The 16,695-nt window shown below is 38.2% G+C and overlaps 1 protein-coding gene across 1 annotated transcript in view; it reads right to left on the bottom strand.

Annotated features, from left to right (window-relative positions):
• Positions 1-16,695, bottom strand: part of daam1a (dishevelled associated activator of morphogenesis 1a) — a 182,130-nt gene that overhangs the window by 10,139 nt on the left and 155,296 nt on the right. Inside the window, exons 19-25 of the mRNA XM_068039245.1 lie at positions 14,802-14,908; positions 12,705-12,793; positions 9,481-9,649; positions 7,705-7,812; positions 5,817-5,877; positions 4,401-4,532; positions 2,124-2,294 (exon numbers count right to left, since the gene is read on the bottom strand). Of these exons, the coding sequence (XP_067895346.1) occupies positions 2,124-2,294; positions 4,401-4,532; positions 5,817-5,877; positions 7,705-7,812; positions 9,481-9,649; positions 12,705-12,793; positions 14,802-14,908 (837 nt within the window). The remainder of the gene's footprint in view (positions 1-2,123; positions 2,295-4,400; positions 4,533-5,816; positions 5,878-7,704; positions 7,813-9,480; positions 9,650-12,704; positions 12,794-14,801; positions 14,909-16,695) is intronic.

The following is a 16,695-nucleotide window of genomic DNA, read 5'->3' as shown; positions in this document are numbered from 1 at the left end:
CCTCCTCCCCCCTCCCCACAGGAATCGCGCCTCATTTCCCCGGACGGGGATCTGAAGGCGCGTCGATGCCAGCCGCCAGGATGAAGATCTCAACTTGCTGTCTGAATTGCAGCGGCCTGCATGTTAATGAATGATGTGACCATCTGCATATTGTAATGCAGGTCTCGCTGAGCAGCATGGGGGAGGGGGTACTGACACAAGGCCTTACTGCTGAGATTGGGACGGGCCCGGCCAGCGTCGAGGTCGGTGGCAGGCCTCATCCGGAGCAATCTTCATGCCCCCCACCGTCACTGTTCCAGATGCTGAGGGCCGTATAAAATTCAGCCCGATGACTTATGTCAATTTTAAAGTTGGAACACCTTTTCTGTATTAAAAAGGATATTTAACTTCAAGTGTGGAGAAAACTAGATAGAGCTAATTTATAGATTTTAATCTGCAGATGCCAATCCAATATCAGCTGTGAACAATGCAATTGAATAATTCATTTAATATAAATATCTGGGGGTCAAAATGATCCTCTGCTACAAAATTCACTTGTCCAATATCAAGCTCCTTTGTTAGACTGAATAAGGATGATCCACACCAGTTCTACAATATTCTGAACTCATAAAAATCTGAATTGCAATAATTTGAAAATGCGTATTTTAAAAACATATTACAGGAGCTTGCTTGATTTTTTTTTTTTAAAGTCAATTTTTTCTGCACTTGATGCCACCTTCAGGAGTGAAATAAGGAAACAACTCTATACACAACGGGTGGTAAAAGTTTGGAACTCTCTTCCCCAAATAGCAATCGATGCTGGGGCAGTTGTTAATTTAAAATCTGAGATTAATAGACTCTCGTTAATCAAAAGCATCAAGGGATATGGGGCAAAGGCAAGTATGTGAATTTAGGTCATAGATCAACCATGATCTCAGTGAATGATAGAAAAGACTCAAAGGGCTAAAACTTACTCCTGTTAATATGAAAGTACTGTACCTGCTCTCCATCATGTCCTCTCAAACCAGATAAATGCTTTAGAAAACATCAGTTGGAAGGATTAATAAGCATTCTTTCTAGATCTATTCATCAAATCTGTAAATGCCCATGTTAGTCTAGTAATCAAGCATCCTTTTTGCCAGTATTCCAATGGAGCCATTATTACATTGGTCTAAAAGGGTTCCACTGATAATATTACACGTGCAAATGAATTTTTAAAAAGTAATCTGGTTACAGACCAACTAGAACACAGAACACTCCAGGCCATGTCTCAATAAAGAAACATATACAAGACTGGTAGCATACAACTTGTAATTCATTACAATAAAAGCAGGAAATAAACATACAGGGAGAAGTATCACAATCAGTGCTGTTGTGCTAGAAATCTGCAAAGGGTCCTTTGGTCATAAATATCTGTTACATCCTAACCTAAGCTAAGTCAGTTCATACTTCACAAATATTAAGCCAGGAAGGAACAACCATACTTGGGAGGAAATGAATCAAATCTCCGTGCCAATTCTCTCTTAAAAGGAGTATTTTCCAAGGCACTGAAGCCTGGTAACTTCCAATAACAGCATTATTTGAAAAGGTTCCATGGTATTATTTCAAAAAGCAGGGGAATTATCCTCAGTGTCCTGGGCAATATTTATCCCTCAAATCAACATCACAAACACAGATTAAATGGTCAGTATCACATTGCTGATTGCAGGAGCTTGCTGAACAAAAAATGGCTGCCATGTTTCCTACATTGCAACAGTTACTACACTTCAAAAAGTACTTCATTGGTTGTAAAGCGTTTTGCAACATCCAGAGGTTGTGAAAGGTGCTATATAAATGCAAGTCTGTCTTTCTTTTGAATGCAATGACATGGAATGAAGAGCAAGATATTAGACATCAATCCAGATTGATTCAATGAAACAGTTTATAAAAGTATATAAAAAGTATAATTGTTATTCATTCCTGCTACTACCTTCCAATTATTTCCAAATATCAAAATCAAAGGATACCTATTTATTCTGAAAATTTGCTGATAGTTTGTTACAAAAAAATGAAAAGCAGTAAGAGCAGAAATGACTGTGGCTATGGGAAATCTATAGCTTGCACACTAGAGTTTTTATGTTCCTATCAAATTCATATCATCTGACCTGTGCTTCCATTTTTGCCCTTCGTTCCTCCTCCTCTTTTCTCTTCCTCATGTTCTCATTTTCCTGTTTAGCCTCTGCGAAGGCTTGGAGGAACTGATCAAAAATCCCAAAGAATTCATCAGGCTGTATTTTGCCGGTTTCTTCTCCAAAGTGCTTTACAGCTTTATTAAACTAGGAGGTGGTGGTGGTGGAGGATGAAAACATAAATTTGTTTATAGCTCAATATACAAATAGAAAGCACATTTGTAACACCAAAGAATATAGTTTTTCAGTCTACAAAATTGCTAAAACAGTAGTTCACTATTCTTTGTCCATTTTCAGTTGCACAAATCAGAAAATTCAATGTATGACAAAAAACATCAAATCTTTCCATTCATCACATGGATTTCAGCTCAAACTGCAATCTGATGCAATTGGCCAAGTACCAGGATGTAATTATTTCTGAAGATATCTATAATAAATCCCCTAATTGGATAAATTGCAAATTTTGCAAGCTAGCAATGAGATTTCTTTGAGACCAATATCCAACACAAGAAATACTTTTGAAACTTTGGAAATTCCTTCATCTTCATTTTTAAGTGACATTAGAATTTCATCTTCCCTTGCATCAATCCCAAATCTCTTCCAATGCTATTCTGATCTTGTGTACAATCACCTGGAGTTTCCTTGCCCCCTACCTCTTCTGGGAAATGCCTTACTACAAACTATCTCTTGCTAGAGACTAACTAAGTCATGGCACAAATCTGCATCCTACGACAGTATTTGGCACCACTCTGTCTCCCCCATCCAAAAAAACTGATTTCATGTCCACCATCTTAAATTATGCTATTCCAGCAAAGCTCTAGTTATTCTGGAGTCTTCTAATATTATGCAACAGTTCCACAGCAGGCACAGAATTACTACAGCAAGATCACATTAATGTGCAATCTAGTAAGGCAAGTATTCTTTGCTCCTAATTTCAGCATAATTCTTTAGCCCCCACTTTCTCTCTAATCTTGTTCTGCTCCTCATCCATCCTTTACTTAGTGAGATCTCATAAAAGCAGCAGTAAAAAGATTAATACACACTGTATGTAGCACTCAGCAATTTATTTCAGATCATAAAACTGTAATCATTTTATTAGTAAAACATTCATTTACTAAGTTGCTTTGATGTAGTATTTTTCTCCTCTTATCATACAGTTTCACAATTAGTACCATCTGTATGTATTTCTTTAAAGTCCTGAGGTAAATGTATTCACTTCATTAAACACAGGAACCAGGCATGTCGCTAAGCATTTGAATAAAGGATGTGTAACCACAAAGTCCCGAGAACACTAGGTGGTCAAAATATTCATTACAGAGCTAATTTCTATATGGCCAATGTTATGCACATTTGTGTTGCAATATTAATACTGACAAAAGATTTTCACTTCCTAAACTAAGTTACGGATGCAAACAGCAGTCCAAAGTTTATAGGGAAGGTTACAACACAAGAATGTTTAAAATAAAGCATATTAAATAGTTGATGGGCATTGAATTTCTAACAAAATCTGTGTTTGACAGCAGGTACCGAGAAAATGTTATTTTCCAATTGGAATAAAATTACACTGTTCAGGACTCAAACAGTGCAACAAAAGAAGGGTACCTTTCTGAATCTGTCCTTTTCTCAGAGTCTTAAGTAAGTCATTTTTCAACCTGTAAGCTAAAAACACTTCTTTTGCAGTTGGGGTACTGCTACAGAACTTGACCCAATATCTTTTTTTTCTCCTGTGTAAACACTGCATAGGCAGCCCAAAAACAGCAGTCTTAATTGTGATAGTACAGAAACTGAAAATGGTAAATAATTTTATTTATGCTGACTCTGCCTGCAAATATCTGGCTCCAGTTGTGTAATGCTAAAACCAGTCAACTGTAATGGCAATAGGGTGTTGCTCCATGTTTGAACATCATGTGACACCGGAGTGGAAGGAAGTACATCTGACTCCCCGACTCCACAGTCGTCAATCTCAGTCATCCTACATGGGGAGTTGCTGAGCAATGACCAACTGACTCCTCATTGGGAAATAGTGAATCTCCTACAGCTGTGCGAGAGCAGTACTATTAACAGTCCAAGAACAGGATGCTGACTCATATGCAGAAAGCCCATGGCATGGAGAGACAGAAAGGTATAAGGAAAGCAAATCAGAAAAAAGGGGTTCATGACCACAGGAGGGTATAAGTCCCAGAAAACTTCAAATGGTTCGAGTTTGTATAGTAATGGGATTCTAAAAAAGACTTAAAACAATGTGTTATTTACCAGATCTTTAGCTTCCGAGAGAAGATCCTCCACATCAGAGAAGCTGAAACTTGCAACAGTGATAAACTGACTCACTACAGAGGCAAACTTGTCACCGGACTGTGCAGGTTGTGACTTTTGGTATTCCAGCTCCTACAAAAAAAATAAAGTGATCTACTTTTTCAATAACCCAGTTTAAAAAAGAAACAAGTTTAATTATTTTTCCCCTCCTCAGAGATCTTAACAGTTTATAATACTGATAAGCGATTACAAAACTCCTTTATTGATAACCAGGGCAGAGGAGTTTTGGGGTGGGAACACTAGGGCTTGGGGTAGACTGACTGGTAGCAGCCACGTCTTTCTGCTCTTCTCTAGCTTCTAAGGAAACCGCATCACATTACAAATAGAACAGTTTTACCAAAACAATTACATGACAAATGTACATAACTACTTTTAATAGCTGCATAAAATAAATACAGTACAAGAATATTTCCCCCAAGTTCCTTTGTGCTTTCCTCCCACACTTTAAAGCATGAAAGATGAAAGGCACACAGAAATAGAGCAAAGATCACAGCAAAGCTCGTTACTAAGTTAATAAAAAGCCATCCGTTTTGAATAATGTGTACTCATTTACATCTGTAATGCAGAGACATAGTTTTCATCACAAATAACGGCCTTTATTTTGATAACTTAAAAGTCAGACTTCTCTTTTTAAAATACCACACAAATTCCAAATCAGATCATGAAAGGGAGACATTACAATGTTACGTGCTGATTCCTCACAATACAGTAATTTCAGGCCTCACCAAAAATATCAAAGATTTCATAATTAAATTCACAAAATGTGAAATAATTCTAACGTCAGAAACAGTGCTATTAATTGCTTTATATTACAAATAATATTCTAAAATATAGTTCAAGGATAGAGAAGGACAAGCCACTCCTAAAAAAAAAAATCTTAAAGCTGTTTTTGTGCATCTGGCTTGCCCCTTTATAAATGCCTGTAACAATAGCATTGCACAGGAAAGCTAAATAAAAAAAACAAAGCAACCAGAAAATCAGAGTTGGCCAATATGTTTCCTGTGGCTGAAATGTTGATCACGTATAATGCGCGAATCCTGGTTACCTCCAAGTGTCAGCACATCACACCAATAGAAATATTTTGTACAAATGTGCAAACACTGAATTAACTAACAAGCTTATTAAAAGGTGCATTTAACAAAGAGAAATCAGTGTGTTCTGGTGCAAATACAAGTGCACAATATGGGAAGGAATTGGCACACGAGCAGTGTGGTGAGGAAGGAAGTATGTCTGATGTGAAGGGAAACGGGTTAACACTAATGACCATCACGGCTTCCTACCCTGACTTCCTTGAATATATAAGAAAACAATCTAACAAAGACTATAACAAAGAAAAAAAGTACAGGGAATACTTACATTCTCCACAGCCTTCAGACCACTCCTCAGGCTATTGAATTCTTTTTCCAACTCAATCAAGCTACAAAAAACCCACATATCTGATAAGTGGACATGATACAGAGAACAACTTCTCAATCATTGAAACGAAATCCCTTTTAAAAGAAATTCCCACTTCCAAGTTTAGAGATCGACATTTTAACAGACGTTTTGGAATATCAGCATGTTTTATTTGAGTGGGGGGTTGGGGGGAACAACATCATCAGTACCATATCAAAGTCAAGCAGTTAAATTATAATTTTAAGATCTGTCTATCTTCTGGTGTATTTCTAAAAATGATTGATTTAAAAAAAAATTGAATTGTGAATACTCAGATCATCATCTAGGATACTCAGCCAGATTGTAAAGGAGTGGAAATCAGCTCTGAAGTAGTTAAGAACTCACAATGCTTCAGCAACCCAGTCATTTGAGCTGCAGTTTAATTCAGCTTTTATGAAGTTAGGCAAAGTTAATTGCTCCAAGACACACACATTCTTCGGTCCAACCCAACTCCACTCCACCCCACCAGAGTAATCAGTGCTCATGACTGGCTTGTCATCATGAGCAATCTCATCACTAACAAATCCAAATTTTTAAGTCAATATCAAATACCAATGCCTGATTTGCAACAACACTCAGGAAGCTCGACACCATCCAGGACAGAGCAATACATTTGGTCAGCAGCCCATCCACCACCTTAAGTATCTACTCCCTCCACCACTGGTGCACCATAGCAGCAGTGTGTACTATTTACAGGCTTAACTGTAGCAACTTGCCAAGGCTTTTTTTTTAATAGAGATACAGGCCCTTTGGCCCACCGAGTCTGTGCCGACCATCAACCACCCATTTATAATAATCCTACACTAATCCCATATTCCTACCACATCCCCACTTGTCCCTATATTTCCCTACCAGTTACCTATACTAGGGGCAATTTATAATGGCCAATTTACCTACCAACCTGCAAGTCTTTTGGCTTGTGGGAGGAAACCGGAGCACCCGGAGAAAACCTACGCAGACACAGGGAGAACTTGCAAACTCCACACAGGCAGTACCCAGAATTGAACCCGGGTCGCTGGAGCTGTGAGGCTGCGGTGCTAACCACTGCGCCGCCCTATTGATAGCAATGCCCAAACTCATGATCTCCACCACCTAGAAAGACAATGGCAGCAGGTGTATGGATAGAAACATCACCTACAAGTTTCCCTCCAAGTCACCCATTATCCTAAAATGGGTCAAAATCCTGGAACTCCCTATCTAACAGCATGTGGACTGTAGCGGTGAGCTGCTGCTTTGAAGCACTACCTTCTCAAAGGAAACTCAAGGGCAATAAACGCTGGTCTTGCTATAGGTGCTCATATCCCAACAACTAATAAAAATAAAGGCACTGCATGTGGTCTGCTGCCCTTCAATGAAAGGCAAATTGGCATGAGGAATGGATATCGAAGGTAGAGTAGGGCTGCTGATACATTTTCACCTGAGACAAGACACATTTCATTCCTACAGACATATACTGTCTGAGATGACAATGTAGAACAGAAATGATGCTGCTCAGAACATACATCTTTTATGCAGCATGGAAGGGAGAATTACAGGACAAAGGTCTGATGCCATGCTGTCACCCATATTTAAATAAAGGCACTATTTCTGCCATTTTATTAATAGCCTGATGTGTGAAGGATAGAAATGAAGAATAGGGTTCTGAAATCACACACAAGTGCCTATAATTCACTGTTGCACAAAGAAATACACAAATTAACTGAAGCAGAAATGGCTCAACCATTACTGCATATAGTTAAGTGCTTTAATCTTTCAAAAGGGTGTTGGGTAAGGCTCTCTAATCTCCTAGTCACAAATCTTGAAAACTTACTTTACTTTGGCTGCATCAGGAATGCAATGCAAGTCATCATGTATGTTCACGACTTTCGGGTATTTCTTCTCCAAAATTGTAATCAGGTAGTGCAAAAGAGTAATGTTCCTTGAGCAAGAATAATAATTGTTAATTATATTTAAGCAAAAATACAAAGCAGCAAAAATTTATGACAACATCAAATATAGGAGAACCTTAGATGTTGTTTGCAGTCACAAAATGGCGAAAATATCTTCCTAATATTTCCCAATCTGGACTGAAGTATAACGCAAAAGCCCTAAAGGCTGTGTTCAACTCCAATGTCCAAATGTTCAAAACAAAAGTGGTACTTCCTCTGGTATAATCAACATCACCTTGATTTAAAGCTAAATCTATTCCCCCTGACATCTGACCATGGGGCATTATGTAAGATGCACATGGAGACACTATGTGAATAATGGCAGAATGTTTGGGAGGCATGAAGAAGTGGATAGGGAGGGAGTGGGAAAGGCAAACAACTAATCTCAGTTGGAAAATTACAGATTTGATGAAGGTTTTTGTTGTGGTTTAATAAACGTGCATTAAAAACAGACAGGGCATACTTTAACGTAATGATATAAAAGCAGAAAGTTGCAAAGGGACATAAACAGTCTAAAGAGCAAAACTATGGCTGATGGAGTTCAATGTGGGCAGATATGAGGGCATGCATTTTATTTCCAAGACAGAATCAGTAGAAAGACTAGAAGTTGTGGAGGAGTAAAGGAATTTAGGTGTCCATGAACACAAGTCATTAAAAGCTAGTGCACAGGTAGAAAAAGTATTCAAAATGACAAATGGAATATTGGCCTTTATCTCAAGGAGTTTGGATTTCAAACCTGAGGAAGTGATGTTTCAGTCCTACAGAGCCTTGGTCAGAGTCCATATGGAGTACTGCACTCAGTTTTGGGTACAGCAGCTTAGGAAGAATATATTGGCCTTAGAGGGGGTACAATAGAGATTCACCAGAATGATACCAAGGTTTAAAGGGTAAATTATGAAATCAGGTTGAATAAGCTTGGTTTGCATTCATTTGAGTTTAGAAGGTTGAGTTGTGATCTAATTGAGATATTTAAAATAATAAAGCGAGTTGATAGTTTCTTCTGCATCTACCCTATTTCCTCTGGTGGAGGAATCCAGAACAAAGGGCACAATTCTAAAATTAGAGGTAGGCCTTTTTTAAGAGTGAAATCACAAAACATTTTTCACACAGTAGTAGAAATCTTAAATTCTTGCCCCCACCCCCTGAAAAGCTGTGCATGCTGGGTCAATTCAAATTTTCAAAACAGAGATCGACAGATTTTTGTTAAGCAAACATATTGATATGAAGCAAAGGCAGGTAAATGGAGTAGAGGTAACCATCAGTTATGATCTTATAGAATGGTGGAACAGACTCGAAGGACTGAAAGGCATACTCCTATTTCTCTGTTAAATATTTTCACAAAAAGGGTACTTCATAATTATTGAAATAGAAAACAGGTATATTAATACCCAAGAGACCAAGAGAGAATTTTACTGATTTCTGAACTTAATATATAAAGCTCTACCCTCAGCTTTGAGCATTAAGAAGCCTAGCCTCTTATAAGGCCATGTTTTTGTTCATTTTTAATGTCAGCCTCTATAGCTAACAAGCATAACACATTGAAGAAAAACCTTTGATTACAATCTAGGCAACTTAACAGGGAGCAGCAATGTTTCTAAAGTTGACAAAGCAGCAACGAACAATCACATTTTGAACGAGCAGCGTCAGTAATGTCTTACTTCTCAATACTAGACTTGGTGTCTGCAATCTTGTTGAGACTAGAGATTTTGAAACCATAAGCATTGCCTCTTTGTCCCTTGTTCATGTAATTGCCAAAAGCTAAAACCACCTCCAGCAGCAGCTTCAGATTTTTGCTTTGCAGAACTTCCTTGGAACTCAAACGAATAGCTGGAAAATAATAAAACAAGTCATGTTGGTGAAACTAGGTCCGATAGTAGTATATTAAATCCCAGCTGAGGTACAAAATGTTTAAAATTAAATGAACTAAAAACTTTAAGCATGTTATGATGCTATCTTCAAAATATAAGCTCTTGCTTCAAGTGATAAACCAGCGATGATCTTGCAAAAATAAAACATTAAATCTACACTAGATTGAATTAAAATGGTCAACAAAATGAATTTGCTATAAAGGAGTAATCTTTCCCAGCTCCTGTTAAAAACAAGACACTCCATTTGCCAGGCTTCATAATAAACCCTGACTACATTACATTTAGTTCAAACATTTATTGAAAAATACATCTCGAATTCAAAATTTCATTTGATGGGTCTTGAAATACATAGTTGCACTCTAGGCATGAGAAAAAAGATGCAAGTACAAACCCTTGAATAAAATTGGTCCAGATAATTTTGTTGGAATTTGATTAAAATTCTAACAGTTGAATCTGCTTGATTTGGTTTGAAACTGCACAATAGAAATGTTATCGTGTCACATAAATATGGAATGCTTTTTTTGCGTGGGCTGACATTTCCTGAAATCAGTGGTACAATTACATTTCTGCCAATATTTCTCAGATTATGGCACAGTACTTTGCTTGCTTATTTTAAATACTATGCCCCTAATTTCAATTAAGTGACCTAGAATTTTCATTGTTTGTAGCACAAGTTTTGAAAACTGATAATGATCTGATCAGAGTACTTGAGAACAACTCAACTCCAAGGGCCCGATTTTAAATGCTCTTGCCTAGCAGAAACTAGGCAAGAGGTGCAATTAAAGGAACAGGAATCAGTTACCTGCACCGATTCTGCTTCCTTTCCTGCCACACTCCCATATTAACTTGTTCTTTTGAGCGGGTGAGCAGGACACCCACAGGAAGGAAGCGGAGTCCTATTTTAAATATGTAGATCGGGTTCAATGATATCATCAGGAACTGATCTGCAATTTCATGCTGAGGCTTGAGTGGGGAGGTGGAGGACATAGTGTTGGCTCCCCCATCAGACTAAACCTACAGGCAGCTGGATCCAATGCCAGAAGAGGCCCAGAAGTTTTGAATTTACTTTTCAGATTTCCTTGTGGGCCTCACAAGGAAGCCTTGGGGCCTCGCTGGACTCTACAGCCCACTTTAGCACCTTGACTGCAGCCAGACCCTCCCACACAATCTTGGCCAGAACACTGCTTACCCCCCTCCCCACCCGATTGCGACCAAATCTTGCAACCCCCCCCCCCCCCCCCGCCACTGACAATGACCAGAGCCTCCACAAATGGTCTCTGATTGCAGCCTCCTGCTGCAACGTCTTGCTCCCACTCGCCAGCCGGGCTGTCAATTTATCCAACTTTCGGTCAGGAATCGCAAACTTTTATTTAAATGAAACCCTGCTGTTACCTTGCCAGGATTTCCCCACGGTCTCCCACACTCCCCGTTAATTTCAGGACCCAACTGTCTGACTGGCTTCTACCTAAAAACATATGGAATTTTAAACATTTCATGTGCTAACTGCATATAGAATATAGTAACTGCATGTTCTCATCCTGTATTTGTGCTGTTCAGGTAAAGGTTTTGTACATTTGAGTGCCATTTGTGATATACTGACATTAAAATTTGTAGATATTAAGGTCAGGTTCAGATTTTTAACACAAGAAAGGAATCAGTTTTTCAACTATTTCACAAAGCATTTGACAATTACTTTCATTAATTTTCTTTCCATTAAAATAAATTGCTGATAAATAGATTTTCACTGCTTTCACTTTGCTTGGGGTATAATTAGGATTAATATATTACCCTACAATTTTGATGCACTACTTAGTCTAACTGGATAAAAACATGGTCCTGCTCACAGCTCACGTAAAGCTTCAGTTGTTCACCAAGAGCCTGCGGCAGCTGCCAGAATACATTAATTCAGTGAATTTTGTAAACAAAGTACCATACTACAGTTATCAAACCTTTTGCACAGGACTGATCTGGCAACTCACTTTTCCCACACAATACTCTACTTATAACATATAGATGCCCTGCTTCCCTTACTGCGATGCCACCTGCTTATACTTTCAGCAACTTGCCACACAAAAAACACCTACACGTGCAAGGGCTCTGCTATAGCAAACTCTGGACCATTATCTAACTATCACAATATCAATAAGCACTATAAAGTTGAATTTCTGTGGAGCTCTCCTACTCAGCCATAATTTCTTACAAGAGCCACAGGAAAATGGCATCTTTCTGGGGATTTTGCAGGTCTTCCCCCAAAGTTAGGACAGATTAATAGAATCCCAATGGAACATCACCCCCATTATACGTGTACATAAATTATGGTCGTCATTATATCACTGAGTGGCAGTGGTAGAATGGATTTCAGATGTACATCAGCATGAAAGTGTGTTGAAACTGCAAGTTGCTACACCACCTTCAGAGGATAGTCTTACACCACTTGAGCTTCACACCAGCTAAGGATTTGCAGAGTCAACAATGTCTTAATTTTAATATTTTGGGCACTATCTGTGGAACATTAAAATTTCAGGGCTCTTGATTATTCACCAATTTCAATTATCTAAAAGAGTGGGGACTTCATTAGGATAGAATAATCAAAGTTCCAGATACTTTACGCTTTTGATTAGCGTGTCTCCATATAATTTTAGGGGAATGTATACAACCTTTTTCTAGTTAAAAACCTGTAATTGTAAGTATAGCATATTTTAACTCTTGTATGGGCACAGTACACTGGAGTGAACCACTATAAGAAATGTAACTGAGTGAGTATGGCACTATCCAGGTAAAATACAGTGTTTACACACACTAAAAACTTTTCAACTTAGTGAACATATAAAATGTATATTATAAAATTATTGGCGCATAGTTATACAAAGTATAAAATAGCATAAGCTAAGTCACATGCAATATTGAAGAAAATGACAACAACTTTTCAAACATCATGACTTTTCTTATGTGAATGCTGACAGAGCTAAAAGCCATTGTATAGCAAGGCGGCCTGATAAGAACAAAAGTTGTACCTTCAACTTTGGGTTTAACTTCAGCTACTCTTTCAGCAAATTTCTTCTTGAAATATAGGGACTGTAATCTCTGCTGGTAGTGAGGAATTCTAGTGAAAATAAAATCAATCCATGTCAACATAAATGCAGTGTGTTTGGCAGCAATTTTAAGATGGGATTCCTGCTGTCACTAAGCAATCAAATCAGATCATTCTGGTACGATTGTGCATTTCCTTTCTAACGATGACATTTAACATTAGGGTATGACATCCTGAAGCTTAATGTGTTTTAAAGCTACTACCTGCAAAAAATCTCATGTCACACATAAACTAGTTCTAAACCAACCTGTTATTTCCAGTTATTTAAATCTTTGGGGGTGAAATTCAACTTTGGCTGGGCTACAAATGAGCAGACTAATCACCCGTTATGCACTCAACTCAAATTTCCTCTATCGACTTCAATGGAAAGGAGAATGGGGGCAGGGTACATAATTGTGGCCAATCTGCTAATGCTCATTTTACGCCCAGACTGAAGTTGAATTTCACCCCCATTGTATTTAAGTCTATTCGTTAGTATAATTTTTTTTAAACTATAGGCGGTCTTAATTAATTAATGACCTGGATGAAGAGACAGAGAGTAATGTATCTAAGTTTGCTGATGATACAAAGCTCGGTGGAAAGGTAAGCTGCGGGGAGGATGTAGAGAGGTTGCAAAGAGATTTAGACAGGTTAAGTGAGTGGGCAACAAGATGGCTAATGGAGTATAATGTAGGGAAGTGTGAGGTTGTTCACTTTGGTCATAAAAATAGAAAAGCAGAATTTTTTTTAAAAAGGTGTGAAACTGGTAAGTGTTGATGCTCAGAGACACTTGGGGGTACTCGTACAAGGAACACACAAAGTTAACATGCAGGTGCAGCAGGCTATAAGGAAGGCAAATGGCATGTTGGCCTTTAATGCAAGGGGATTGGAGTGCAAAAATAAAGAAGTCTCACTAAAATTGTGCAGGGCTTTGGCGAGACTGCACCTGGAATACTGTGAGCGGTTTTCGTCTCCACATTTAAGAAAGGATATACTTGCATTGGAGGCAGTGCAGCGATGATTTAATAAATTGGTCCCTGGGATGAGGGCGTTGTCCTATGATGAGAGGCTGAGTAAATTGGGCCTATATTCTCTGGAGTTTAGAAGAGTGAGAGGTGATCTAATTGAGACATACAAGATTCTGAAAGGGCTTGACAGGGTAGAAACTGAGAGATTGTTCCCACTGGTCAGGAAATCTAGAACACAGAGACACAGTCTCAGGATAAAGGGTCAATCATTCAGGACTGAGATGAGGAGAAATTACTTAATTCAAAGGGTTGTGAATCTTTGGAATTCTCTACCCCAGAGGATTGTGGATGCTCCATCATTGAACACATTTAAGGCTGGGATAGATTGATTGATTTTTGGTCTTGCAGGGAATCAAGGGATATGGGGAGTGGGCAGGAAAGTGGAACTGAAGCCCAAGATCAGCCATGATCGTATTGAATGGCGGAGCAGGCTCGATGTGCCATATGGTCTACTTCTGCTCCTATTTCTTGTGTGCTTATGTTTAGTCTCTAAAATATTGATCAAATTATGGCACAGAAACCTACCTAAAATCTTTCAGTCTAGAACACTACCAAAAAAACTACAGGTTGTTGGCATACCAAGTTCGAAAAATCATGTGTTTTTTTTCTAACTGTAGTCCAGTGTCAAGAAACAAAAAGCTAAAAAATCCTTAGTGCATTTGAACAACGTTTTTATTGGTTCAAGTTAGTTTTGGCTTTTTAAAAAAAAATAAATATATAATTGTTTCAACGCATCAAATCTTTGATCGGTCTCTTTATCCCCCATTTTGTTTCCTCTTTTCCTGTCGAAAACAATTACTTTAACAGACTACAAGTTCCATGAAAGTGTGCTGCACTTCACTTCCCTTTATACCTAACACAACCCTGATGGGAACTCCCCACTTAAGAGATTTTCCAGATAAAACACATGCTCCAATATCATAGGGAACAGCATGTTGGCAAACAAAAGCATTGTATCACTAAACTGTTTTGCTCATGGATTTCTACTTACATCAGTGTTTTGATGTACATACCTGCTCATTTCATACAAGAACCTGTCTGCTTTTGCCATGCGCTCAATTTCATGCTTGTGCTCCTCCAGCAGATCAACATCACTCTTCTCAGGGACAAATTTCAGCAGCTAAAAGAAAAATCAAAATTCATTTCTCTAAGTGTAAAAAGTAGGGTTTATCCATTTACCTATAGCACTTGGTAACCTGGAGAATCTTAACTCAGTTACTAAAAGTTAGTTTTTAATTTTATTTCCAAATTCAACATTTTCTGTGCTACACAATTCTGCTCCAAAAAAACTGAAGAATGAAATAAAGCATTCCAACTAAAACAAATTTCTCCAAAAGCATAAACTCTGTTGCACATGAATGGCCCAGTCAAGTCACCAGCTCTATCATTTTTCATTTCTCCACATGTGGAGCCACTGATCCCTTTTAGGAATTTCTCCACAATGGCATGACTGATCATCGCTCATTATATGGTTAAGGCACTGCAGATCAATGCACTTTACCAACATGCTTTTCAGGCTCTAGTTATTTTTGAATATTTGTAATTTCATTTTAGATGAGTAAGTTACAAAACTTTCCTTCATCTCAGGAAAGAATCCAACCTAAACTGATTGGTAGTCACCATCCCCCCCCCACCACCACCCCCCCCCCCCCCCCATCTTGCCCAATGACTGTGGCAATCTTGTGGGCAATTCATCTGCACAGTATTCATGCCCATAGCTTCAAACATCTTTCCTAGATATAAATTATTATAAAATCAGATAGAAATGTAGACACGCTGCCCCAATAGCTTAGCTAGTTAAGATTAAGCCATACAAACCAGGAATGCCTAGTTTGATACCCCATGTGCTGAGTTAGCTGATCTCAGTTGAAGTGGGGATAGGACATCTTGACAATTAGCCTCAGCACTAGTGTTTAAAGGTGGTGGGGGTGGGGGTGGTAAGGGAGCCAGGGAAAAGAATCTGATGATTCCCAGACACATTCCATGGATTTATGCTGTAAGCTTTAGTACATGAATATAAGGTGAGAACAGATCATGAAGTTCCTCATGGTCAAATATCCCAGCACCATTAACTGCCTAAACTCATTTTGGTCAGGTATCAGAAACGTGTTGTAGAAAAAAAATGAAACTTTTTTTTTTAAAGACGAACCATGCTAATTAACATTGTCAGAGCACCAACTGGGGTTGGATAGCAAAGTACTCCTAGTGCTTACACATGAACAGATTATTTGACACACTGCTTAACAAGATATTTAAATATGTTGTAATCAGGTTAACTGAGCATTGTGGATTCTCTTTAACTGAAATACGTTTGGTTATTGGCATTCAAAAGTAATTAACATTTTGAATATTTTTACCAACTTTGTAATGAAACAATTAAAAACACTGTTAATTTGCACAAGAAATTTAAAAAGATCCAATAAATCTCTTACCCCAATATCATCCTCCCTCTTTTGACCTCAAGGTTGTATGGGACCCTTCGCGCCCTCCCAGTTTTAATTTTTCTCTGGATACTTCAAGACTTTGGTTCAGGCAATTTACCCTTGACTTGTGACCTTAATGATCTAAACATCAATAGGTTTCAATTCTCATAATACAAATATTTTACAACAGAACTTAGTACTTGAAGTAGTTGTGAAATTGTATTGTCCTCAGGTTACTTTTTGGTTTGGGTAACTGGTAACAGTCGGCAGTAACTGGTGCTTTTTAATGCTTTCCCTTCATCTTAAGGAATGAGGACCCTTGATCTGGACTATATTACAAAGCTCCCAATTCATGCAAGCTTGAAAGGAGAACTACTTTATTTTGTTCACATTTTAAACTGTAACCAGCTGTGTCCACTCAGTTGACTAATGGCAGTCAGATGTGGCAGCATGAAGCTGAACTGATGAAAGAGAAGTGATTAAG

The sequence above is a fragment of the Heterodontus francisci genome, chromosome 9 (assembly GCF_036365525.1).
Source record: "Heterodontus francisci isolate sHetFra1 chromosome 9, sHetFra1.hap1, whole genome shotgun sequence".
Lineage (NCBI taxonomy): Eukaryota > Metazoa > Chordata > Chondrichthyes > Heterodontiformes > Heterodontidae > Heterodontus > Heterodontus francisci.
Note: the sequence above shows the minus strand (reverse complement) of the source record. Positions and strands in the feature narration are given on the sequence as shown.